General features: G+C 38.3%; 1 protein-coding gene across 4 annotated transcripts; it reads left to right on the plus strand.

Moving 5' to 3' along the window:
* Nucleotides 1-184: 184 nt before the first annotated feature.
* Nucleotides 185-27542, plus strand: ralgapb (Ral GTPase activating protein non-catalytic subunit beta). Of its 4 annotated transcripts, none has more exons than XM_055048449.1 (31): nt 185-300; nt 1141-1361; nt 3287-3489; nt 4165-4331; nt 4411-4597; nt 6001-6132; nt 6457-6635; nt 8334-8485; nt 10410-10635; nt 11202-11237; nt 12142-12343; nt 13208-13375; nt 13518-13632; nt 13928-14075; nt 14179-14243; nt 14331-14475; nt 15839-15969; nt 16540-16722; nt 16825-16973; nt 17253-17440; nt 17856-17959; nt 18056-18208; nt 18808-19017; nt 19108-19266; nt 20078-20243; nt 20323-20445; nt 22662-22792; nt 22921-23029; nt 23168-23246; nt 24444-24592; nt 25346-27542. In XM_055048449.1, the coding sequence occupies exons 2-31, from the start codon at nt 1185-1187 to the stop codon at nt 25537-25539; spliced, it is 4530 nt and encodes a 1509-aa protein (XP_054904424.1). In that variant the 5' UTR covers nt 185-300; nt 1141-1184; the 3' UTR covers nt 25540-27542. The 4 variants fall into 4 exon arrangements, with proteins under 4 accessions (XP_054904424.1, XP_054904425.1, XP_054904426.1 ...); XM_055048450.1 differs by having other exon boundaries at nt 15848-15969; XM_055048451.1 differs by lacking the exon at nt 11202-11237.
* The last annotated feature ends 444 nt before the right edge of the window (nt 27543-27986 follow it).

Consider the following 27986-nt stretch of genomic DNA (forward strand, 5'->3'; position numbering starts at 1 on the left):
AGTTACCTTAAGAAAACGAAATTGATAGAAAGGATATAAGTTTTACTTATTATTGTTATATTATTAGTTTTTTTGGGGGGTTGAATTTATATGTAGAATCCGATCCATACTCCATTCCAGTAGATGGCGGGAATGCACATCAATAAGTTGCTTTCCAACAGCCACAAAAAAAGAAGAAGAATATCCAAGCCCTGACATTGCGAAGATGGAGGCTGTTATGGTTTAGAGTAGGGCGCTACACGGAAAGCACAAACAGCGAGTTTCTGAGGCCTGTTATGACAACGTCCCCAACGAGTCCAGGTAAAACAGACAACAATTACTCAGTTAATGAGCAAACGTTAGCACCATTTCAAAGTTAGCTTGCAGAAACGGTAGCAAGCTAATGTCGACGAAGAGGCTAAAGCAGCGAACGTTATCAAGGCTAGCTTCGGACAACAACAACGTAGTTTCAATTTAGTGGTATGTTTGTAACAAGAACTGCTGGACTTTGATGTTGATACAGTTTTAATACATTCAGGAAAACGGTCTTGTGATATTTAAGCAAAGCACATCCAATCTAACTTCAGCTAAAGCCATTTGTAAGATGAGGAAGATTTTTTATGCTGGCCAAAGCTAACAAGCTGCTCTGTGGAAGATCCGTTTCCTGGTTGGTTTCTGTGCTTGGTAACTATCCTGGGATTTTGACAGTGATCATTTGGTCACTGTTCTTTCTAAAGTAAACAGTCACGTGTTTTTTTTTTTATTTTTTTTATAAGTGCTAAACTATTTTAGTAGAAAGTGAGAAGCAAAGTAACAGCATTAATCATCCGGGCTGACTGATAGGTTATGTTCACAGGGAAGAGAGACACGAATGAGCGATTACAGACTTTTACACACATCCGTGGTGCTTTGCATTTGGTTAGGGCGTACCAAAAACTTTGGTTTTTAGGAAGCCGCTCTGTCTTCATATCTTATGCCATAAGTTTTGATCCTGCTTGTTTGCATCCAGTTTTGCTCAATCCTAAATTTTCTAATTTAAGAGTGATATCAACTCAGGGAAAAGTAACCGCTGTGGTGAATCAGTAACTAAATAATAAGCCTGGTAGTGTATCTGCTACAGCTGGCCAGTGTGTCTGCTACAGCTGGCCTGTGTGTCTGCAGGCGGGAGGCAGGAGGTGTGAGCAAGAGGACCAGACGCCAGCAGCATGTACTCCGAGTGGCGCTCGCTGCAGCTGATGGTGCAGAGCGACCAGGGTCACCTCAGCGTCCTGCACACCTACCCTCCCAGTGTGGGGACAGAGGTGGCAAATGCAGTGGTCAAACCTCTGGGCACGGCAGTGAGCCCTGTGGCCACAGAAAACATCCTCAAATCAGACAAAGAGGTGAGAAAGCTGGCAGCTCTGGGAAACATTCAGCAGTCACTCTTGGCCTTTTATTTCTAAAAGTCTGCTCACCTTTTAAATTCTCATTTTCTCGCTCTCTCCACAAAACATGCATTTATGCATGTCCCTTTGTCTCTCTCTCTCTCTCTCTCTCTCTCTCTCTCTCTCTCTCTCTCTCATAAATGCATGTTTTGTGGTTCAGAAACTGTACAAGAAACTCCTTAAACAATACAACTTAAAGTGAAATTAGAAAAATACTGATAGTCTTTTTTGCTTTCTAAACTGAAAAAAATAGTTTTCTTACATCAGCCTGTCTGTGTCATAACTTTATTATAATTAGAGATGCATCGATCAGACAAACAAGAAACTTTCCCTTGCTCATTTCTGGGAAGGAATCAGTAGGTCAAAAAGCAGAAAAAAGAAAGGAAAACAATGCTGATCAAACTGCATTGTCTTTGATACATTTTGTTTTCAGTTTAGTTAAAATCAGATAATTGTTAGTATTAGGACTTGATCTGTTTCTCTAGTTTTAATCTTAAAGTCTGTCCAGTTTTCTAAGATTGTTCTGAGGCTTCATAAATACCTTAGGTTATTGTTTTTATTTTATGTTGCACTTCAGTATTTTTTTATTCAGTTGGAGCAACAAAGATACAGAGATGCAAGAAAAATCTAATTTAATAAGGATGTCAAACTAATTTCTTCTGATCCTGATGTTTGTTCATCTTCAGTCTAACAGTTTCCTTTACATTGGTTCCCTTCGTTTAGAGCGCGTACAATTAACTTCTGGGACAATAAGCTGTAATTTGTTAGTTTTTTTTTTTTTTTCATGTCATTGATGAGATAATAGTGTGTGGAGAAAAAATGAGGTGATATTGTTTTTCTTGTGATCTTACAGACCATTTAAACTCCCATTTTCTCAAATCATCTCAGACTCTCATGCCTTTAATTTAGAGATACTTTCCTAGCAGTTATTCATATGAGTCATGCTATGTGTAGCATGTCTCTTCTGTATCGCCAGAAGGGAACTGTTTGTGAGTCAGTGTTTGTTTAAATAAAATGCCTCTCAAACTGCTTGCATTATCATTGTTTTTCTGAAGGATATCTTTGACTTGGGCTAATCTTGGGAATCTTGAAACTGGTTCTCAAATATGCAATTCAAATCAAGAGAACGTTTTCAAGATTAATTTTTCCTTTTTAGTACCAGCTGTCAGTTCCTTTCATTACAAGAAAGTCATCTATGAATCAAGTAAAATATGCAATGTAGGAAATGACAAAAAGAGCAAAATAATCAATACTTCTGAAGTCAGGCCTCTTCTGTAGCAGATTAATAAACAAATTGCATTGCCTTGTAGAAAAGAGTTTCCCTTTAAATAGATTCTTACTCTGACTTCTCATATTGGCTTTTATTATTATGTCAGAAGCATTAATCAGAGAAATGCACAGATTTTGATCTGTCTTCTAATGACTTTGTTCTATCTTCTAATAATAGAACAAAATCTGGAGTCAAGTTGATTTGTGAAGAACACCTGAGCAACAAGCCTTTAAACCATAAAAATACAGTAACTAATTATGAAACAAACAAATTTAGTCAAATGCCACCATCAAAATCATTGAGCGACTATACATCAAATATATTTTGATTTAAAGGCACTTGATGCTTCAGCTGTTTTTCAGTTTTTTGGAAGTTTGTTCCAGAACTAGGGTGCATAGAAGCTGAATGCTGCTTTTCTATTTTTTTGTTCTGGTTCTGAGGCAGAGCAGAACCAGAAGGCCTGATTGGTCTGATGGTGGTATGACTAAACACGTTTAATGTATTGTGGTGCTAAGCCACAGCGATTTAGTGATTTAAAAACTAACAAAAGTATTTTAAAGACTAGTTGGAAAAGCCCCATGTGGCTGACATCTGGAAGTCCTCTGTTTCCCAGGTGAAGTGGACCATGGAGGTGCTGTGTTACGGCCTGACCCTGCCCTTAGAGGGCGACACTGTCAAGCTGTGTGTAGACGTGTACACAGACTGGATGATGGCATTGGTGTCACCCAGGGACTCCATGCCCCAGTCTGTGGTGAAGGAACCCAATATGTACGTCCAGACCATCCTGCGACATCTCTACAATGTATTTGTCCCAAGGTAAGCACCTTCCTCTGTTTCCCTCATTTAATGTAATTATTTAATCTTTGCCCAGTAACAACTGTCTTTACCTGGATTATTGAGGTTTATTAATTACCTCATTCATAGGTGAGGTAATATTTAGATATGCACCGTTCTGATATCTATGTCTGTCCTGGTGCCGATTTTGAAAACAATTCTAGATGGGATGTCAGTGACACTGTACCCAAACCATAATGCTGATCTAATTGATCTCGCTCTATGCTCTGTGTGATGTCATGCTTTATTATTTATTTCACTTTATATTTAGAATTCTTAATTGGTCTTTTAGAACCATTTGAAGATTTGTTGCAGTTTATTTTTACATGTTTGACTAAAATCGTAAATCTATTGTTTTAGTCAGTTTTATTTTCTCTATCATTTATTTTCCATTGGCTGTTTCACTCCTAATTGCAGCTACTGAACAGTTGTTGTTTTTCCATGTTATCTTGTGAAGCTGTTGGTGTGCTTCAATGTGTTGTATTTGTGCAGAGTTATTAAATTAATTACTAATTCAATACATTCATTCATTTAAGTCACTTCACTTGTTTCTCTGTATTGGACCGGTATCGGCCGATACTAAACCTCTGGTATTGGTATCAGAAGTGGATCGGTGCTTCCTTGCTAATAACTTGATTTGTGTGTTTCTGTCTGCAGGCCTGAGCAGCACAGTCTGAACCACATCAGGCTCTGCCAGCAGGTTCTGACGGCGGTCCAGAAGCTGGCACGAGAGTCTGTCTCCATGGTGAGGGAAACGTGGGAGGTGCTGCTGCTCTTCCTGCTACGTATCAACGACACCTTGCTTGCTCCTCCATCGGTTGGTGGTAAGCCACACTCCAGCGTCTTCATTCATTTGTTCCTTGTGAGCACAAACTGCAACTGAGCTTTGCTTCTTCCTTTTAGTGGGCGTAGCAGAAAAACTGGCAGAGAAACTGATGGCAGTTCTGTTTGAGGTGTGGCTTCTTGCATGTGCCCGCTGCTTTCCCACGCCGCCATATTGGAAGACCGCAAGGGAAATGCTGTCCAACTGGAGACATCATCCTCCAGTTGTAGAGCAGTGGAGCAGAGTAACTTGCGCTCTGACTTCAAGGTAGGACTAAGACAGTGGTTCTCAAATGGGGGTACGCGTACCCCTGGGGGTACGTGGAGGTACTGCAGGGGGTACGTGAAGCTTTTCAAAATATCTTTAAAAAATCTGTGGGCTCCTCATAATAAGTCTTGGGAAAAATTATTTTGTAAAAAGGTCGTTAAAATATAAATGTGTGTTCATGCACTGAATTTCATATTCAGTATTTAGTTTCAATATCCTTTAAAATAAAAAGGACCCCACCCCCGCCCCCCCACCAAATTAGTTTGACCAACGGACCCAGCGCACTGTTACCATGACGACACTGTAACTATGGAGACGTGGCTAAAGCGTAGCAGCAATGCTGCTGAAAGTTCAGATAAAGTGAAAAAGAAGGCAAAACCAGAGCCGACGAAGTACAGAACGTACATGAAAAAGTATGTTTTAATGGGATTTACATCCACGATCTCTGACCCCCCCAGGCATTGTGTTGTTTTTTTTTTGCGGGGAGAAATTAGCCAACGCTAGCATGCAGCTGGCACACCTCCAGCGGCATCTCACCACAAAACATGGATGTCATGTTGGTAAGCCACCGGAGTTCTTCAGGAGAAAACTTTCTGAGTTCAAGTCATCCCAAGCCACAATGCGAAAAGCCTCCACTACATCAGCCAAAGCAACGAGCAAAGACACGCAATGTCTTTGCTCATTGCTAAAGCCAAAAAACCGTTCACCATAGCGGAAGACCTGCTGCTCCCCGCTGCTGTTGAAACTGTGCTGTACAAAAAAATCAGCGGATACATTAAAAACTCTGTCTAATGACACCGTTACTTACTGTTCAAACCAAATCAAATGTTCAATGCAAAGTGATTAAAGTGCAATCTTCTTTTTTATCCGAAAAGAGGTAACGTTTATTGTTTTTTTTTTTTTTGTGAGCAAATCTTTATTTATAAAGTTAATTTATTTTGTAAACAAAATATAATTTATTTGTAATTAAGTTATAGATTTGTTTTTGTGAACACTTTTTAGTTATTCATCTATATATTTAATTTTGTACCATTACAGAGACCAATATAAATTAGCAGTGTTTTGCATATTTCAGTTTTGACTGGTTTTATGCCTTCCTGGTGGTCACTGTGTTCTGTTTCTACATGCAATGTTTGCAATATGGATGTATTTGTCAGGTTCACTGATATAAGGTGTTCGGCTTTAATAAATCAGACAGTGATATTACAGCACTGTTTTTTTTCTCCCAAAAGTTTTTTGCCCGTGTCAGGGGGTACTTGACTAAAAATATATTTTTAAGGGGGTACATCACTGAAAAAAGTTTGAGAACCACTGGACTAAGAGGCAAGCAATAGAATGAGTTTATGTAGTTTATTATTATTTATCTACTGTTAAAAAATACATATTTTTATTTCACAATCCAGGCTGCTGCGCTTTACTCACGGACCGTCCTTCCCACCTTTTAAAGTTCCAGATGAAGATGCCAACTTGATTCCTGTAGAGATGGACAACGACTGTGTGGCACAGACGTGGTATCGCTTTCTCCACATGATCGGGTGCATTTGACTTCTTCTGTTTATTTTCATTCATCTAGAAAAATGACAGCTCTTCCTGATCTGGATGTTAGTCTGTTTTTAAGGGGAAGTGAAAGTTAGTTCCTCTAAAAATGTTTCAACTGCAACTATAGGAATAATTTAACCTTTTAGCTCTGAGTGAATCCAACTGTACTCCTGCCTGCTGATTCTTTCCTCCTCATACAGTCATTGTCTCACTTGTTACATGTTCAGTTGTGTTTTTCTTTTCTTTTCTTTCTTTTTTAATTGGGCTCGATAAACTGTGTACCTAATCTTGAGTATGCTTCACATCTTGTTTGTTTCCAGCAACCCGGTGGATTTGAGCAATCCGGCCATAGTGAGCACCACTCCAAAGTTTCAAGAGCAGTTTTTGATCTCCAGTGGGATTCCTCATGAAGTAGTTCTGCACCCGTGTTTGAAACAGCTACCCCAGATCTTCTTCAGGGCTATGAGGGGCATCAGCTGCCTCGTGGATGCATTCCTAGGTAAGATAATTTGTCCTAGGCAAGACAAATGGCTCACATTGAAGCAGACCTGACATCAACAAAGGCCAAAAAAATGTCAGCTAAACGCTATAAGGGAATACAGTTCTTAACAGTGGAAATGTTTGACTCATTCTTTATTAGTGTAAGATGTGGCTGTCATTACACACAGATTCTCACAAATCATATTGCACTAGAAACTTACATTAGTAATTTTAGTAAACCCTCATTATGTTGACACTAGTAGCAATGGATAAGGGACAGCATTATCAAAATAAACAGAAGAAAAATCGGTGAGATGTTACCATAGTAACTTGCAGTAGTTTGCAGTGTTAACTGAAGAGTCAGTTGTTCCAACCCTAAAGCACAAATCATAAACACATGTTCTGCTAACGCTGAAGCAATACACCAACACACTATTTAGTAGAAGCTAATGCTAAAAGTTTAAATTAACTTATATCTGCCCTTGAAAAACTGTAACCCCTCAAGCACCAATTTAATTTGACATAAAAATTGACATGAAAGTTAGTTCCTCTAAACTAATAACCTTAGGCATTATATTTATGACATTCAGTTCTTCACTGTCTTTTATTTTGTTTCTTGTTTGAAATAAAATTATTGGGGAAAAAGAGAGAATGTGAAGAGGTGAAGCAAGTCTTTAGTTGAGAAGCAGAATGTTTGCCCAGCAGTGGTAACTTGCCATTTTTTTCCCCAAAAGCATAATGGTCTTTAAACCACTTTGAAAAATTTAATTTCTTTCATACCAAGCTGTTTTAAAATTCAAAGTTATATTGAACAGAACAGCAAACACTACGTTACACCGAACAAGTAGTTTTGTAGAAAACTAAGCATGGAAACAACAAACAGATCAAAACATTGACTTTATTTTGATCATGAAAGTAAATCTGAGCATTGCATTTTTTTGCCCCTTCCTTTTTCTGATTTTGTCACAACATCTCAGTGAACTGAAGATGGAGGGTTCTAAACAATGTCAGCCACATTTCAGGAGAAACATGTCAGCATGTACTTTTCTCTTCACACTGTAGGTGTCTCTGTTGAAAAGAGAGATGTACGCGAGAGGGCGTTCTCTTTTTGTCCCCTGCCGCTCTCTCATGGTACACTCATCAGCTGACGCATCATTTAACGAGACATGATGGACATGTGGTTTGTTTTTTGCGATGATCGTGTTAAAGGTCCAGTGTGTCGGATGTAGCAATAAAAATAAATGAATAAAATGATCAACAAAATGAATTATAGTTGCTCTGGAACTTAGAGCTTTCTTGGCTGTTCTAGTACAAAAGAGAGTGATTTGATTATTTTATTTTAAAGCAAAATATTGACCTTCATGTTCATTTCTAGAATATATATTACATTTTTGCACCCAGATTGGCCATAAAGTTGCACACTGGAACTTTAAGAACTGTAGGTTTTACTGCTAAGCAAACGGTAACTCGCAGATGGACTAAACTACCAGATCATCAAGAGGGGACTACTACGGTCTCAAAGTGCTAATCATTATCAGTGCATTTCCAATCTTGGTGATTCTCATCTAATCCTTCTAACGCATGTCTACCAATGAAAATGGGCTTTGATTAAATCTTTTACCCCAAATCATTTTCTCTTTTCTCATCATTTGCCTGGATGCTGATTAGAGAGTGAACAAATTTTGCCTCCATGGTGACGCTGCCTTTTTATTTACAGGTATATCACGACCGCGGGCGGACAGTGCCCCGCCCACCCCAGTGAACAGATTGAGTATGTCTCCGCCCCCTTCCATCGCCAACACTACACCCCCACACAGCCGCAAACAGCGGCATGCAGTGGTCACGAAAACCACCAGCAAGAGCTCAACTGTAAGTCTGACTGTTACATATGGCCCTAACGTATAGTTGGGTTACTCTAGGGGAGTCCCAAATTATTTGACCTTTTCTCACTCTGCCATTACAACAGGAGACTGGAAGATTCTAGACAAAAGCTAGAAACAGGAGAAGATGCATTGCTTAGTCAAATAGTCTAAAAATGGAGGCGGTAGAATCACAAGTAAAATATGTTGGGTTGCTTTAGGCTATGAATAAAGTTAATTAGCCTGTTCAGGATTGGGCCGGGTCAGATTAGGTGTGTTTTTGTAGATCCAATCTAAATTCTAACTAGAGGAGGCCTCATGACGAGCTGATTATTTGGTTCAAGTTTGTTGGAGAAACTGCAACACTTTTTGGTTACAGTGTAGAAATCAAGGTTTGGAGTTTCATATGAGAGCATGTCTTGCATGTTTTAATTAGCATGTGGCTGTTGGTGTCTTACAACTGTTTTAGTTCAAGTACCATAAAGTTGTTTTTATCATTTATCTGTATACAAGTTTGTATTTTAAAGGATTCAGAGGGCAAGCTTGATAGGATGATGGATAAAGCTTCTGTTAAGCCCCAAATTATTCATACCCTTTGCAGAGTTGGTTGTGAATAATTTAATTTCATTTTTAGAACACGTTTCCTCTGATTTGAAGTAGTATTAATGTTTTTGAGTTTCTACTTGAATCTGAAGGAGAAACTGTAAAGGGAGCTAAATGTTAGAAAGGAATGCATGAACAAACACACTTCATCAAAAACCTGGTCAGCAAAATAAGTCACTCATAGCAGACTAACTTTGTACAAATATGAATAAAACTAGATTTAAATAACAAAAAAATTATGAAATTCTTTTTCTCTCTGAAATAGCCATCTAATTCTGAAGTTACTCGATGTGTAAATAATTTTGAATTATAAAAAACTGTCCTGGAAAAAAGTTGTTAAAGGTTCCATTAAATTCAATATTTGTGCGGGATATAACCATAAACATTGAGCCAGAGTTTCAATAGAAAGGTTTATAATGGAGATCCTGAAAGTTCAAGGTCAAAACCTGACTGCTTAAAAGGTAAAAGTGTGAAGCAATAAGCAGTGGCTATCTTTAAAGTTTGTGATCCCTTGTGTCTCTGATTTCTGACATTAAACTGTATGAGTACTATTCATCTTTTAATAATCTAAATTTTATTCTTAGGAGCTTTTCATTTTGGAACAGATGAAGTCCAATTTCTTTGTACAATAAAGTGAAACAGCTGAGGAAAAAATCACAGATTAACCAAAAAGATTACACATCAGCGAGCTCTGTAAACCTGCGGCCCTGTGATTTATTCATTTCAGTTCTGTTTTACAAAATTAACAGATTATAGATCCTCAAAAAGAATATATTTGTGATAATTTGTTGGGATTAATATAATACATCTTAATTTGACATGAAAGTTAAGAAACAAAAACTCTTCAGATAAGATTTATTCAATCAAACAGTCTGCAATATTCTCTTTATTTGGTGTGTGTTGGAGTTGGTACATTGCTCAGAGGGTTTTATAAAGATGCTAGAATGGTGGAGCAATGGTTCTTCTAAAACGTTAGTCTCCTAGATATGTGCTTGCTGAATATTAAATGAGTGGATGAACAGAAATTCACTCCAGATTTCAGTCTTGGATCTAATTTTACTTCATCTTCACAGTAGAAAGACTCCTTGTCCATATACAAAATCACAATCTCTGAAGTTTTTACGTGTGATCTTAAAGATGAAAAGTTGAAGTTAACTTTTGTCTGGAATTTTTGAGAATAAATTAACTTTCCTTTCTTTTTTTATTGACAATGACCCTAATACACTGTTGTATTAATAAGACTATGTGTGTCCTGCTTGTTGCTTTAATCTAGAGAATTGTATGTTTTAAAAATGAATGAGACGTCCTTCTGTGCGTTCTGCCCCTTGCAGAGCAGCAGCAGTCAGCCATTCAAAGTGTCCCAGCAGCAGCAGCCGTCATCCTCTCCCACTCTGCTGTCCAGCCCCAACCAGAGCAGCTGGGAGGCCCGGCCCCTACCGGCCCCTGCGAGGCCAAAGGTCAACAGCATCCTCAACCTGTTTGGCCAGTGGCTTTTCGACGCTGCTCTTGTTCACTGCAAGCTGCACAGTGGCATGAGCCGGGACCCCAGCATGACCGGTAAGCAGGGAGCCGGCGGGCCGCGTCACTGTCAGCTGATTGCATGGTACCAGTCTGCGAGTTATGTTGCTGTTCATTAGTGCATTGATTTTTTTCTGTTGTGGTGGTGTTCTGTTTTTATTGTGAGTTGTTGGGGTTTGTTTTCTTTCTTTCTTTCTCTGAATCTTTGTTGTTTCTGTGTGTGGAGGGCTTGGTTAGAAGCGGCCACAGATGAGATTTCTATCTCAGCCTGATCCATTTTGCATCAGACAGCTAATCTAAACCTGGCTAATGCTACAACTATATTCTACGGATTTGGTTTACAGCGACGTTCTCTGTTAAAAATCCTCAAAAGCAGTTATTGCTTTTAATTTTACTAAGTAATTTGGCTCATCATTGGTTTTCCTTATCGCTTCATTTTGGTGTAATGTCCTACGTGTCTACCATGTCTGAAATACCGTCCAATACTTTGAGTGGGTCAAAAGTCATGTGTCAAACACAATAACTAAAAAATACAATGAATTGATCCCAAAATTTTGGCTCTGCTTTGATTTTTGTGTCTCTTCACTATTTCTGTTATCTTGCAGCCTCTTTTATCCAAATTCTCCTTTCTTATAAATCTTGTAAGTAGGAACGGCAGCTTCTTTTTCTCACTTAATTTGCGTTTCTTGACAAATCTTTCTGCTTTTCAGTTGAATTTTTCATGACCATTGTCATTACCACCATGGTTATATGCTCCCTACTCCTTGTCATATATATATATATATATATATATATATATATATATATATATATATATATATATATATATATATATATATATATATATATATATATATATATAAGACCACCAGCTTTCATTCAGCACTTTTCCAAAGGTGATTAAAGAGATTTCACCTACTGACCATTTCTCTCAACCATAATGTTGCCAGTTTGTTGACACCATTTCCCCATTTCATTTTTTTTCTCTTTGTTTGAGTCATGCTAAACTATTATTGCGTTTCAGATCCTCCCTCTATTTCTGCATTAATGTTTTAGTTTGTGTAATGTTTGTTTTAAATGTGTTCAGTTTGAGTTGTGATTTTTTTAATTTTTTTTTTTTTATTGGCTTGATGCCTTTGTGCATGAAGTGGATGATCTGTACTTCAGGTGTCCGCCATGTTAACTGCGACATCACAAAAAGCTGACACAGGGATTTTGCTTTGCCACTTTAGTTTAGCATGACTTACAGTACATGTAACATACAGAGGTGCAGCTTGTATGGCAAACTCTTTGTGTCAGGTTTTCCTTTTTGAATGCTTTCAAAGAGGAGTGTCTGTTTGGAGTCAGTAAAGTCTGGTTTTCCTTCTCTTATCTCATTAAATGTTTTCTTTTTATTTGCTTTGATGTGTTGGATTTCTACGGATGGCTTTTTCCATTCACCTTTAGTAGATCTGTTTGTGTTTGCCTGTCTCTAATAGCTGCATGCTTTTAAGAATGAGCACTTTGCCCTGGTCCTCTCATTCCTTGTCCTTCTGCTCGCCGCAGCGATAGCCACTCAGATGGGCTTGGAGCTGAGGAGGAAGGGTTCCCAGATGTCCACAGACTCCATGGTGCCCAACCCACTGTTCGACATCAACGAGTTCCCCGAGAGCTACGAGGCAGGACGAGCCGAGGCCTGCGGGACGCTGTGCCGCATCTTTTGTAGCAAAAAAACCGGAGAGGATATTCTTCCTGTTTACCTGTCTAGGTGAGGAAACGCCTCAGCCTGAATGTGTGCTGTGTTCATATACAGTCTATTCAAGTTTGAAAGATTATGGAGGATTTTAGTTTGGTTTGTATAAGTGTGATTTGATGGAATGTTTGGGCCAGATAAGGAGATTTTATTTAAAATACAAGAACATATTTTCAAAAGAACATCATAAAATTACTGTTTTAAGTAAAATTTTGTTTTGTGCAAGTATTATCAAATTACAACGTTATTCTTCTAATATTACAACTTTATTCTGGTAACATTTATTCTTGTAGTATTTATACTTTATTGTCATATACTGTTTTTGTCATACAATGAGTTCATTCTTTATTCCTGTGATATTGTGACTTTATTCTCATAATTAAATTTTTTTAGTGTGGTAAAGAAATATGAGGATTTCTGTGTTTTATCCTTCTCCCTAAAGAACAACCAAAAAAAATCAATTGACGTTTAATAAATGTAGCCACATCATATCTTATCTCAAAAAATTAAACAAAGTTTTGGTTTATGGACTAAATTATAAGAGTGCTGCCTCACTTCTCTTTTTGCATCCTGGTCTACTTAACACTCTGGTTGAATTGGGTCAGAATGTGGTGGTAAATAAATCACTAAAACTGCTATTTTTCAGTTTTTGCCAAGACAAAAAAAGACCTAAGATTAGAAACTAAACCTTAGAAATGAGGCATTTAATCTAAGATGCCTCCTATCTAGTTAATGCTTCTGACAACGTCATATGTTATTGATTTTAATCTAAGACATATTTAATTTCTTTCAGATGTCCTAAAATCTTTACATACATTTGGATATTGATTCCACCCCCATAATGGAGGATATTCTGCTGTTCTTCACTTCTTTCTTCAGGTTCTACATGGTTCTGATTCAGGGTCTCCAGATTTCTGATTTTATTTGTAGACCCGTTCTGGCTTCTATCATCCTCAACTCTTCGTCTCTTTTCTGTACTGACCTGAAGGGCATCAATGTGGTGGTGCCCTATTTCATTGCTGCTCTGGAAACTATTGTACCAGACAGGTCAGACTCTACACCAGAAAATATTTGCTGTTTGTATCTACCTTTGATCTTACTCTAAACGTTGCTATGGGATTTTTTATATCATCATCCTGTTTTTTTTTTTTTTTTTTTTTTTTCTTGTTTTGTTTTTTGTTTTTTTTAGGGAGCTGTCAAAATTCAAACTGTATGTAAATCCTACAGACTTGAGGAGAGCTTCCATTAATATCCTTCTTGCCATGCTGCCTCTGCCACATCACTTTGGCAACATAAAATCTGAGGTAAACTCTCCACACTCTGACCTCTGCTCTCTCTGGCACAGCTTTTTTTAGTCATTGGAAATGTATATTATTTTTTGTACAATTTTGACTTAATTACTGCATTAAACACACTTTTTCAGCAGTTGGCCTTATTTGAATCTCAATACCCAGGTTAACAATTACTCAATTAGTTGAAGATTATTTCAGTAATGAATTCATAATAATTAATAATTTCAGCTCTAATTTTCATACAAGCTCTTCAATGGCTCTTCAACATGTGCAAATAAGGTATCTAATGCTGTTTCGTGTCCTTTAGGTTCTGTTGGAGGGAAAGTTCAACGAGGAGGACGGCTGGCCTCATGACCAGCCCATCTCCTTCCTGTCTCTGAGGCTGCGTCTTGTTAACGTCCTCATTGGAGCTCTGCAGACCGAGACTGATCCCACCAACACCCAACTAATCCTCGGTATCACCTCCTTTCTATTTCTATGTACATGGCTAACCTACACAATTATCTCTTGTTGACATTTTTATTTGTGTGTTGATTATTATTTTTCCATCCTTCTCAGGTGCGATGCTAAACATCGTCCAAGACTCTGCGCTGCTAGAGGCCATAGGAACCCAGACCGAAACGGTAAGGCTCAGATGCTACCCTTTCTTTTTCTCTTCAACAACTGGTCTCCTGCATTCGTCAAGATGGCCACCGTGCTCCGTTTTTCAGGGCAGCATAGATGGAAGCCATGTGATGCTGAGAAGTCAGAGTCACAGTCGCACCAACAGTGGCATCAGCTTTAACAGCGGCGGAAGCACGGAGGCCACCAGCCCAGACTGTGAGCGTCCGGCACAGGCGCTGCTCCGAGACTATGGTGAGACATGCAGCCACACCACTGATCAGCCAGCTAACACACTGATGCTGCTCTTCATTAATAATGGTCACTGAGGCTCACAGCAACACCGAACTAACATACCTGTTGTTTGTAGCTAACGTGGTTAAGGTGGTGTGCAGAGTTTAGAAGCGCTGGGTAAAATGTCTTTATATGTCTATAGGTGATTCATTTGTTTGCTGTGATCCAACAGATTTGAGATTTTTTTTTTCTAAATGACTGCTTGGAATAATCTGGTCTGATTAAAAGTAGGACTGCAACTAACGATTATCTTAGTGATCAATTCTTCTGTTAACCAACTAAGCTTATTTTATGCAATATTAGAAATACATGAAAAAAAAACTAATTCAGTTTATTTAAAAAAAAAATTTGTCTCCCTGAAATTTGGGCCATAACTAACGATTATTTTAGTAATCGATTATTCTGACGATTAATCAATTAAGTGGATTAAAAAGTTTTCACCATCTTCAGATTTTTCATTTAACCAATTAATTTTATTATGTACAATACTAGAAATACATAACAAAACACAAATAAACCAGTAGTTTCTTTTCTGAAATTAGAAAATGAAAATTTTGTTGTCTAAGTTACAAAAACAGCATTTCCTTAGTGTATTGTTGATCATTTGTAGCAAACAATGCATCTGCAGCTAACACATAATTCTAACTTATAAAAAGCTTGGCCCCTTCTGCTCAACTCACCACAAATACAGTGTAGGATGGGTCTTTTGGCTATTTTTTGGAGTAACCACTTAATATTTGTGTAGCAAAAGGTGCCTGATGGATTTCTTTTATAAATTTGAACCAGATGAAGTTAAAACTTTGCCACTTGAGATTTTTGCAAAGGTTTTATTTTTTTAATGTTGTGTGCAAAATGTACATATGTATTTTTTTGGCTTAATTTCTGTTCTATGTTCTTTAACAAAACTAAATTAATTGACAATTATTTCAATAATCGATCCAGTACGATCAATCCAATTAATAAAAAATTAATTAATCCAATTTCATTAAAGGTTATTTACAGATTACCTTTCTCTCACATAGCTGAGTGGAAAATTTTACTGGCTAGATGAATCTAGCAGGTGTATTTGTAAATGTTTTAGATATTAACTAACTTATTTTACATTAACCAATAACAAATCTGCTCCCATAGCTCATCCCTGTCTCTTTTTGTGTGTATTTTCTTGTAACGAATGCTATGCAGTATTGAGATGTTGCATGATGTTTTTCTTTTTGCTAAATGGGCCCTGAGTGTTTCTCCTGTCGGACCTTGTGGCGGTATGGCTTTAATCCTTTATTGTTTCTGTTTCGCGGTGTTTGGTTTTTCGGGGTGTTTTATGGTCTAGCTCTTCCAGATACGGCTGCAGGCCTGCTGGTGCGCAGCATCCACCTGGTCACACAGAGGCTCAATTCTCAATGGAGACAAGACATGAGCATTTCTCTGGCTGCGCTGGAGCTGCTGGCAGGACTGGCCAAGGTAAGCACAAGCTTTTAATACATGTTACTGCTGGTCAGTCTCTCTGCTTCAGTAGCAGATGAACTTTTGTTCACACCTCTGTGTGAGAACTTTCACTGAGGGCTTTGATGGTTCCTCTGCAGAGCTATGCATGTGTATTTAAAAACGACTATTGGACAGTATTTCCAGCCTAACCAGTTGATTTAGAGGCCTGCAGGACAATGGCATTTTCCACTATCACAAACATAAAAATGGTGCGATGTGTGAAACTACAACTGCTTTGCTTTTTGGCAACAAATAATGAGACCAAGAGGTCGGATCCGAAATAAAAGATTGAAGAGTGGGAAAGTACCTCATGGTAACGATTAAGTATAGGAATGTTTTCTCTGCTGAAGACCAATCGTAGCCTTGTTAGTGTCTAAGGCATTGTGAGTCCTGAAATATTGGAGTGTATTGAATTTAAAGACTGGGAGTTTTTTGGAGAAAACTAAAAATAACAATTGTATAATGCAAAATCAAGCTGTACCTCATCCCCACAGTCTATAGTCAGTGTCATTACTGGGCTGCTTCCTGACTCTGTGTCTTCATCAGGTGAAGGTGGGAGTTGACTCTTCGGAGCGTAAACGTGCCGTCAGCTCCATCTGCGGCTACATTGTGTACCAGTGCAGCCGGCCGGCCCCTCTGCAGTCCAGAGACCTGCACTCCATGATTGTAGCTGCCTTCCAGTTTCTCTGTGTGTGGCTCACAGAGCACCCCGGCATGTTGGATGAGAAGGTGCATTTAAAGACCCATGAAAAAAGTTTTCATCTTTGCTCAGTCTAGACAGTTGGTACTGAAAGTTTCTTGGACTCAAACGCATTTCTGTTTATCCGCCAGGATTGTTTGATGGAAGTGTTGGAGATCGTGGAACTGGGAATCTCTGGGAGCAAGTCTCGCCATGAACAGGAAGTGCGTCACAAAGTGGAGAAGGAGCACAATCCAGCTTCAATGAGGGTGAAGGATGCCGCTGAGGCCACGTTATCATGGTGAGATGTTCAGTGTTTGTGCTGTTTTTAAACGCTCTACAGGCCTGCCAACCCTACCCTGGAAATGAAATGATGCATTGCTGTTGTCTCTTTCTAGGCTAACTTTTCAGCTGATTGTGATAGATTTTATGTGTATCATAACTGTCATTTCAGAAATGTTGTAAAGAACAGAGCATAGAACAACTCATCAGGTTGACATTGTAATAGGCTTAAAAAAGGATGATAAAATTTTTTATTTTTTATTTAATCAGTTTTTTTGTCTTAATCCCCCAACACCAGCATCATGCAGGTGTTGGGGGCTTTCCCTTCTCCCAGTGGACCTGCATCCACCTGCAGCCTGCTAAACGAAGACACACTGATACGCTACGCCAGACTGAGTGCCACAGGAGCCACTAACTTCCGCTACTTCGTCCTGGACAACTCTGTGATCCTTGCCATGCTGGAGCAACCTCTCGGCAATGAGCAGAGTCAGTGTCGCAGCATCATCCCCTGTCGTGTTATTATTACAAATGATTCGACCTGCTTTTATTTTAAAACATTATCGCTGAGATTAAAATATTAGAGACTCACCGAGAATGAAAAGTTTCATTTAGATCATCCCTGATTGTTTTATGGCAAGATGAAAACTCAAAAATTCAATTTCTTTTTTTGTTTAGTAAAACTACCTTCTCTAAGCTAGTCAAATGGAGGTGTTGAAACTGTAGTGAAATCTGATTCTAATTATTGACCATTACAGTTGTATTTATCAGATATTGATATTAATATTGATATCAGTAAACAGGGTTTCCTGTAGAGAACTAGCTAAGAATTTGAATGGGGTTCTCCTCAAGTGACAAACCTGTTTTATTTTATTAACCTACTAAATCATTTCTATCCCTGTAGACCCCAGTCCGTCTGTGACCGTTTTGATCCGAGGAACAGCAGGACGACACGCCTGGACGATGCAGCTCTTCCATCAGCCAAGAGGGGCTCGTGCCAATCAAAGGGTTAGATCTCATCAGAAATGACTGTCAAACATCGGTGTCCATAGTAACGCCAACAACTCCAGTCTGAATCTTTCCACATTTCTTCTCCAATGGCAGATGTTTGTTCCTGAGAGCCGCCCGATGCCAAACGACGATGTGGGCATCAAGTACAACATAAAGCAGAGGCCCTTTCCAGAGGAGGTGGATAAGATCCCTCTGGTCAAAGCCGATGTCAGCATTCCAGACCTTGATGACATTGTCAGTAAGGAGGTACATTATTTGGATTGCTTCCTGTTTACAGTTTCATGCAAACTCTGTAGATCTGAAGGATAACTCTGGCTGAAAACTAGCATGAAGCTGATTCTTGATTTTTGTTACTGTACAAAATCAGGTGGGTTGTTTGGGCTATGAGGATGATTCAGCAGTCGCAAGTTCACTGATCTGTAAATACGTAAGTTGTTGAAGAGAAACAAAATTTATTTTGGTGAAAAACAAGCGGGTAAAGATAGTTGGGTTGGTGTAACTGGTTTCTATGGTATCCCAGTTCTTCTTTAGCTTTCTGCAAGTCCATAATCAGTTGACATGTTACCATTTTGAGACGATGTCAATAGAGAAAGCTTCACAAGACCTGGATGAAGATTCATTTTACTGGATTTCTGTGCCACTTATTCTATTCATTGTACTGTGATATAAATGATGAAGGTTTTCATGCATATTAACCTGAGGATGAGGTTCTTGTCCTGGTTGTGGGAGTCTTACGGTGAAAGTTTAACCATGAATCCATCCAATCAGTTGCCAGTTGTTCAGCTCCTGTTTTTTTTGTTTTGTTTTTTTTGTTTATTTGTTTTACCACATCTTCTCATTTCCAGTTGGAAATTCAGCACAGTAAGCTTCGTAGTCTGATGGCCAAGCAGATTGATTATGAGAACACTTTGGAGCGGCGCAGCGAGGAACTTCTAAAGTCCAAGTCCTTCCCAGACCCTCAGACGGAGTGCAAACCTCCTCCGCCCTCACAGGAGTTCCAGACAGCACGCCTCTTCCTCTCTCACTTCGGTTTTCTGTCTCTGGAAGCGTTAAAGGTCCATACAAACACGTTTCCCCTCCCTCTTTTGTACACTCTGCCGTTACTCGACCAGGTTAGCTGTATGCTTTCATGTCACTTCTTTCAGGAACCCAACAACAGCCGTCTACCTCCTCATCTGATCGGCCTGGACTCATCCTTGCCAGGGTTTTTTGATGACATCAGCTATCTGGATCTGCTTCCCTGCCGACCGTTTGACACTGTCTTTATTTTCTATGTGAGGGCGGGACAGAAAAGCAGCACTGAGGTAAGAAACAGACTTCCTGACTCTGCAGGTATTTTACTGGCACCTTGAAGATGTGTACTTTGAAATTGTCGAAATAGGTTTTGACTTTAGTTGAAAATAAACTTCCAGAAAACTGCAATACTCCAGAAACACAGAGTGACTAAAAACCCACCTGATCAGATCTGGCTTTGATTCCTCATGACTGGAACTTTAGTGAATTTATTTGATGAATACTCGTTTGATAATTTTGTTGATGGCATTTGACAAATTGTAATTTTTGTTGCTTGGTTTATGATTGTTGACTGTATTATGTTTTAATGATGTTAAGGTCTTTGTTTATTGTATTATTTAACGTGATCAAATTCTTATCGTAAGCAGTTTGATTTACTGTTGTCAAAATAAATTCTAGTTTTGGGACGTTTAAAATTCCCAAAACTGATCATATTGTTGGTTAGTTTTATTATTTTCTCTTTCCACTCGTTAAATACCAGTTAATATGATTGAATGCACATAATGAGTGTGTTAGTGAAATAAATCACACTTCTTTATAAATGTGTGTGTTTATCAATATCAGTGTTAGAACTTTACGTCCATGTCGCCCAGCCTTGTTGCTGAAAATATGAAACACAAATAATCTACACTTGAAAAGGGAGTTTAACTCTTCACTGATCATATATGACAGTGAAAATTCAATTTCTTGAATTTTCAAGAAATTGAATCTGTCTAGTTGGGCAGACAGATTTTTCTGTTTAATCAGAACACCGTTGCCATTTTTCACTCTGTTTGCAAAATGATTTTCTGGTATACTAATGTACATCTCCTTGGTGCTCAGATTTTGAGGAACGTGGAGTCGTCAGCTACTGTCCAGCCCCACTTCCTAGAGTTCTTGTTGTCTCTGGGCTGGCCTGTGGATGTGGGCCACCATCCAGGGTGGACGGGCCATCTGGATACCAGCTGGTCCCTGAACTCCTGCTTTGACAGCACTGATCTCCAGACAGGTTAGCTTACGACCAGTTCCAAATGCAGCAACTGAAGCTGTTATCTTCACCAAATTTTTTTTGTTTTGGTTTTCGTCAGAGGAAGGAGCGAGCCCCGAGGACACGGGAGGTTCTGTTTTCAATGGAGAGAAGAAAGTTTTGTACTACGCTGATGCTCTCACGGAGATCGCCTTTGTTGTTCCCTCTTTAACAGAAAATTCAGGTTTGTGATTAAATCACTTTGCAAGTTAATGTAGGTATGAAAAAATTTAATTTACTTTGAGAACTTTACAATTTCATTGTCTGAGATCAGATCTGCTCATTCCTAAAAAATAGATTTATTTTTTAGAGAATTATCTTTATGATTAGATTGTCACATCACAACTGCAATTTCCTGTGATTGTTCAATCGATGTTCAATGATACAAATCATTGAACATTTAGATTTTTGAATTACTGAGTGAACAATATACACTCATTGACAGACTAAAAATGGCAATTTGTCCTCCAGATCTCTTCATTTGAGCATTTTAAATTAGATCTAAGTTTGATTCAAATGCCAAACAATCCACAGAAATTTCTGTTTTCTGGAATTTTGTAAAACACATTGAAAAAGATCTGCATTCAATCTGGAATTGTGATTTTTATTCTGTGACTGCATTGCAAAAACCCACATTTTTAACTTGTACTTTTGTCTAGTTTCTAGTTCAAATATGTTAATACACTTAAAATAAAACAAAACAAACTTAAAAGTTTTCAGCAACATAAATAGGCCTGTTTTAAATGAACAATTCTTGAAAATGGATAAAAAAAGAGTAGTAGTTTCACTGGCAAATTATTTAATTAAAGCTGAAAAAATATCTCAATATAAGTGAAAAAAGTTAACTTACGCCTGCACCTGATGACTTACTTACTACTATATTTTCACGACCATAACACGCACCGTACTAAAAGGCGCAGTGTCAGTTATGTGTGCCATTACCATATTTAACACACACATAAGGCCCACCTGATTTTAGTTTTATATACAATCCACGCCCACACTTCCCTCTTTATTGTTCTTATGGTGTCCTCTACTACATCCGCCTTACAATAACAACACAGACACAGGCATGCAAGTGTGCGTATTTAAAAATAGAGTGGGAGCAAAATTGAGTTTCTCCACAGTCGAAAGTGAGCAGCGACCCTGATGTCGAAAGTGAGCAGCACCTAGCCAATGTTAGTGATGTGGCTGAATTGGGTGTGTTTGTCGGCGATGTGTTTGCTGTAGTAGGAGTGGAAGATGATCAGCTTTTCATTATAATCCGCTGGAAGTTGCTACGCTACCGTAGTCCTGGTTTGGATGGAAAAATGGCACTAACGAAAGCATTAAACCTAACCCTAGAGCACCTTGGAAATGTTAAATTTTAATTTCTTCTGCTAGCGTTACTGCTTTTAGTCGAATGGTGACTGTCGAAATGCTTCTCCCACTCGTTCTTTGCTCGATGATCCACTGCTCGAGTCTTTACTCCAACTCGGGCCACCTCGCCTTATGTCCGTGGAATCTCAGCTGCGTCGTCTTGACCTGTCGGAGCTCGTTTTCCAGCTTCCTCCACTTGCGAACCATCAATTCATTAATCTTAAATTCTCTCGTGGCTGCTCAATTTCCATGTTCCTCCGTGTAGCTGATGGGCTTCTCTTTAAACTGTGCTTCATAAGCGTGTCTCTTTGCCATTTTCAGGGTTGTTAAAACAACAATGTTCTGCATAACGCACACACACGTTCTTTTATATACAATCAACACCCTCCTTAAACGATCTTATGGTGTTCTCTACTACGTCCGCCTTACAACAACACCACACACAGGGCGCACTGCACTATAAAGCGCGCCACAATTTTTGAAGAAAATCTAAGACTTTCATGTGCGCCTTATAGTCATGAAAATACGGTACTCCTCTCCAAAAGTGCATCAGTGACTAATTCAGGAGGTCTTGAAGGAACATAAATGATGATTTTTAAATTTATTGTCAAGACTTTCTGACTTAAAACAAGCATATTTATCCTGCTGCATTATATTTCCAGAAACATTAAGAAGATCTTTGAAGTAAAGGTAATCTTATCTTAATCGTATTGAAATGTTTGAACTACAAATTGAACAAAAATACTTAGTTAGATTTTTTTTCTTTTTTGCATTGTGTGGAAGTGTTTTCTATTTTGGCTGATGTTTGCCTAAAAACTAAAATAATAAAATAGTATTTTGTCACACTGCGTTGTGGTTTGTGGGAGAGAGACAAAAGAAAAGTTTAGGGGTTTTTTTCTACTCAAAGGTTCATAAATTTTTTAAGATGAAGGCTGGAAAGGTTCAAAATCACAATTTAAAAATGATTAGGAACCAAGACCATTACATGTGAAGTAATGAAAAACCAAGGTTGTTCAACTTGCCTGGGTTTTAATGTTCCAGAAGAGTCATCTGTGCACAGTGACTCCACAGTGGAGGCAGACACCAACACCGACCTCATACCTGGAAAGCAATCTAATCTCACACTGGAACTGTTCCCCAACCACACTGAGAGCCTTGAGTCTGCTAAAAAGGTAGCTTTGCATTTTGTCTGACTAAACAGAACCTCTATGACAATGTCACAGAATATAATTTAGTTTTTTTTTTTTTTTTTTTTAGTGTACTCATTGCCTAAACTTACAAAGTTGTATTTCTGTTGCAGCTGAGTCCTTTGGAGAAGACAAAGAGGTCATTGACTGGAAAGTCTTACCCCCAGCTGGGCCCTGAGACCAAAGTGTTTGTGGTCTGGGTGGAGCGCTTTGATGATATCGGTATGCACACACAACTTCTAAGTGTTTCATGTGGCCATACAAATTTTTGGATAAAACTGTTCAGGGTTCAGCAAAAATACCTAAAAGTGTTAAATACGACATGACTGTTGATGAACGCTTTGGATTTGTGGTCTGCAGAGAACTTCCCGTTATCTGATCTGTTGGCGGAAACCAGCACAGGCCTGGAGGCTAGCATGAGCAACAGCACTTCCTGCAGGTATTCTGAGGTTACCACTGAAAGCACTCTGCTTTCCACCACGCACAACTCATCATCTTGTGATTTGGTTCAGATCAGGTGCAGAAAGGAACGAAGAAAAAAAAAGAAACACTTCTTTTGCAAAACGGTACTTTAAACCTGCTGTGCAAAACAGGAAGTGTTCATATGATGTTTGTGCAAAGGTTGGCAGAGAAAAAAGAAGTAGGGCAGAGCAGTTTGTTGTGACAGTGAACAATGTTATCTATTGATTTTAGTGAACTTCAGGTTTGACTTTACTTTATTATTTTAAAGAACAGTGTCAGAACACGTATCTCTTAAATTACTTTTTTTCTCCGAAGATTTTTCTGTCAAACAAAGGTTTGAGTTCCACCCTTGTCTGAATTGTTCTGTGACTCAAGGCTGTTGAGGCTACTGCTGGGTGCTAATGTACTATTACTAGCTAGCTAGCACGTTTAGGAATTACGGCAATACAGAGGTTGAAGCTGTAGAGAACATAGCAATATATGTGTTTTTCTTCTTTCCATTTCTGTCATGATAGAGGTCTTAAATTTCATTCATAATGGTCTTAAAAAGTCTTACATTTGAGTTGGTGGAACCTGCATGAACTCTGTAGGAGTAGAGAAAAACGTCGGTCTGAAAACAGGTGAACGAGTCACAAATTACACATTTAATCTTTGTGTAGATTAAAGTTAAGCTAAGTTGGAGACCAACATGTATTTCAACACGCTTTCTGGTGAACCTGGAACATGTTGGTGCAAACAAGTCAAATGTAAAAAGGCTTTATAATACAAGCAACAGTAAAAGTACATTTGTGTCTGCTTCAATCTTTTCATTATTTTTTTGTCCTTCATCCTTATTTCATAGGCATTTAGTCTTTTAGTTGAAATAGTCCTCATTCTCAATAGATAAGCTTGTTCTGCATTAGGTTTTTGTGTTAGATTGTAACAATGGTCTCTTGAAAATTATTTGTTTTGTTGTATGAACTTTGTGTTCTTCATGGAGACATGACTCATGGATTCCTGTTCTAATGTCACCATGAAGAGGCTACCTTAAACCAACTTCACTGCCATTTTTCACTCATTTTGCCCATTTTAGAATTAAGCTAAGACATTTTAGATATATTTTACAAATAAATAATCAAAGATGACCATTGCAAGTGTATTTTTTAAACATACTCCTTCCTGGTCTTTGCTCCAGGTCAGGGCTGTTGGAAAAGGACGTTCCTCTGATCTTCATTCAACCGTTAAAGACGGGACTCTTCCGGATCAGGCTGCATGGAGCTGTGGGCAAATTTGGCCTGGTGATCCCCCTGGTGGATGGCATAGTGGTCAGCCGCCGGGCTCTAGGTAAAACTGTGGCAAGGGGCTGTGACTGGCCAACATGTGATAGCTGACTACTGGAAACTGTATGTTTAGTTATTATTTAGTTTTTTCCATGAAAAGGTTAGGGCAGTTCTATGGTTCTATGGGCCTTTCAACACATGAGACTTTGGTTTATTCTGAGCTGTTTTAGAGTCTCCTGTCACTTTAAATATGCTGGCCACGCCCCCTCAACTCAGCATTTCCACTCAAATGTGAAAACTGCTGCAAACAGATGTACAATTACTGTATACAGCTGTACATCTTTGACAAGCAGATGTGGACAACTAACAAGAATGCAGACAGTGATTTCTGAATAGTAATTCAACAACCAGCTTGGACGTGGTTGCTAGGTAACGGTGCAGTGTTACTCAACAATCAGGAGGTTTTTAGAATGGATAATTTTCCAGACACCAAAAAAAGTAAGTTTATTTCCCAAAAAACATTTGGGTGGTGTTTTTTTCTTGATTGTTTTTGAAAGCAGTTGAGACCCAAATGGAAGTGTAAGAAATAAAAATAATAGGTGCTCCTTAAATATTGATGTCATAAATATGTGGCTATATTTGACTTTAAAAGTAGGATTTTGAGTTTAACTTTCAATGGCATTTGTCCCACCTGAGCTGTTGTGGTGCTTACAGTTTCCTCAGATGTGTATGAAACTTTAAAAGCTAATAGAAAAATAGAATTTTGATGTGAAGAAATTGTTATTTAGTTTTTCTTTCCTTTGGGTCTGCCTTTCAGGGTTTGTCGTGCGTCAGACGGTGATCAACGTGTGCCGACGGAAGCGCCTGGAGAGCGACTTGTACAACCCGCCACATGTGAGGCGAAAACAGAAGATCACTGAAATTGTGCAGCGCTATCGCAACAAACAACTGGAGCCTGAGTTCTACACCTCCCTCTTCCACGAAGTTGGAGATGGAAAGGCTCATCTCTAACCCCACTCCCTCCATCCTGTCCTAACACTGGCTCACACACACTCTTACCCTGAACCTCTACACAACATACAGTTGCGTTCACACATACATCCACAAACACACACACAAAAATCTTTATATTTATACTGTACTATTTTGTTATTTATATGAATACATATATCAACACTGTTTGCCTTTGACTCCGAGATCAAAGTGTCAGAAACCATGCCAAGGTGAGGGAGAAACACCAACATTTCTGTATTCCAGCTGCTCACCCTGGCTCTGAATGATGGAGAGTCTAATAGTCATTGTCTCTGTTCGTGTTTAGGTTCAGACTTTGCAGCAAAGAAAAGGTTTGCTTGGTCTTTAATGCAATACGTCACTAACAATGTTGGCCTTTCTGAACTTGTAAAAAACGTTCCTTACACCTTTGTGATTATTACATGATTTTATGGAGTTTAGTAACATGAAATTGTGCCCAAATCTGTTTTTATCATCAATCAAAACAGATTTCTGTTTGGACATTTGCCATGGATAAAAACGTTTAATTGACACAACTGTGTTTTTGCAAGACAAAGAAGATAAGGTTGACCCATAATCTTATCTCACCACTAACTATCCACATTTTATTTCTTGCTAGCGCCAGTTACAGTCTTCCTCATGCAAACCTCACGTTTGGCATTTGGTCAGTCCATCAGTTTCCTCCCATTTTCTTGTGATCTTTTACTGAATGCGAATGTCATTTTTCATGTCCCCTGTGCTTCAAGCATGACTCTCCTATCACACAGCTGCCAGTACTGTGTGTTTCTTATTTTGCTCGTTCAGCCAGTCAGTCGACACTACATGAGGTCTGGGAGGTCTTAAGAGTTCTGAACGTGGCATTAAAAACTGAAAGTTGTCATTTTAAATTAACGAAATTTCAAGACTACATTTTATTTTAAATTATCATTTTTTTTTCCCTTCAGAATCTATCAACAAAATGCCATTAGTTTCTCAGTAGTGCTTTAGTTTACTGATAGAGGTTCTGGGTTTGGTCTTGATGCTTGCAGGGCTAAGCTTAGACCAAACTCAGGTCTGGTTTAGGTGTGAAGCCGCTGCAGATACCAAACTGAAACTTTGCACAGTGTGTGTCTTCTAAACAACATCCGTAAGATGGTTTCTTCAGCCAAAGCGCTCGCCGTAGCTCACAGTTTGATGACAAAGTGCACAAATCTTGAGTCAGCCATGTGTGTAAAGGCTTAAGATTTCTGCACCATGCTATATAAACTTTGTCAAATTTGCTGATTTAAGCTGTATTTCTTTGAAAACCCTTTAAAAAAATTGAACTTCTGTTAAGTTTGAAGTTTTGGCCTACACAAATGTACGTCGAACTTTCATTTTTGCTTTATATTTCACTTGTATTTTTTCACTGTATCTTAGTTTTGATGAATGTCCTCTGACTGTCTGCCTGTAATAATGTGACTTTTATTTATCAGAAAGATGGAACAGGGCAAAACACCTCTTAGTTTCTTTTTGATATATTGGATATTGGAAAGTCTTAATGCACTGAGCACATTTTAACAATTTTCTTTGCTACCTTACATGTCTTTTTGTACTTCTTTGCATTTTGAAAGAAAATACCTGCTGAAGGAAGAGTTTTATCTTGTGAAATATGAATGAAGAGGCTTTGTGGAATTTTTAACCTATCATGTCTAATTGTGACTCACTTTTTATGACAGTGCTATATGCACACGCCTTTTCTGGAAGGAAAGTTAATTAAATATGCTTTGAAGAAATTGCATACAATCAGTCACACATTGTTTCTGTTACTCCTCTGTTGTTGACTGTATTTAAGGACTTGCTATGTATAGAAGTGGAAGATTTGTAAATATAAGATAGCCTAAGGCATTCACAAATTGTCTGTAGTGTTTCTCAGCTGAGGCGATAGAGGAAAACAATGTATGTACGTCTGCAGTTATGTGTGGGAGGAACGCAATGGGTTTGAATGTAACATGCATCAATTAAAACTATTATTGACCTTTTAATTTTGCCCAGTCCTAATGTTGGATTCTGTTCTTGTGTGATTGAAGAAAAGTCTTTTTTTGTTTTGGTTTTCACTTCTTGCTCAATACTGCCAGATAGCTGGCTGAAAGAAGGCTTTGACACTTTCTGCTATTCTATGAAACAAATTGCACAAAAAATATGTTTGGTCATGAAAAAGAAGCCATATAATTTTCATGGTTATAAGCGAGCAGATTACCAAAAAACCATTTTAAAACTGTTAGCCAATTATTTGGGTCTTTATTGCAATTTTATTCTGTATCAAAATCGAAATAGAATAGAATAGAATAGCATTTATTGTCATTGAACAGGATTCAACAAAATTTCTATTGCAACTCCCGTGCAAAAAGTCAAATATATACAATATTAAATAAACAAACACACAATAATAATAATAATATATACAACTAAAATTAACTAAAGGCACT

Source organism: Poeciliopsis prolifica, unplaced genomic scaffold (assembly GCF_027474105.1).
Source record: "Poeciliopsis prolifica strain line A6 unplaced genomic scaffold, Auburn_PproV2 SCAFFOLD027, whole genome shotgun sequence".
In the NCBI taxonomy this organism is placed as follows: domain Eukaryota; kingdom Metazoa; phylum Chordata; class Actinopteri; order Cyprinodontiformes; family Poeciliidae; genus Poeciliopsis; species Poeciliopsis prolifica.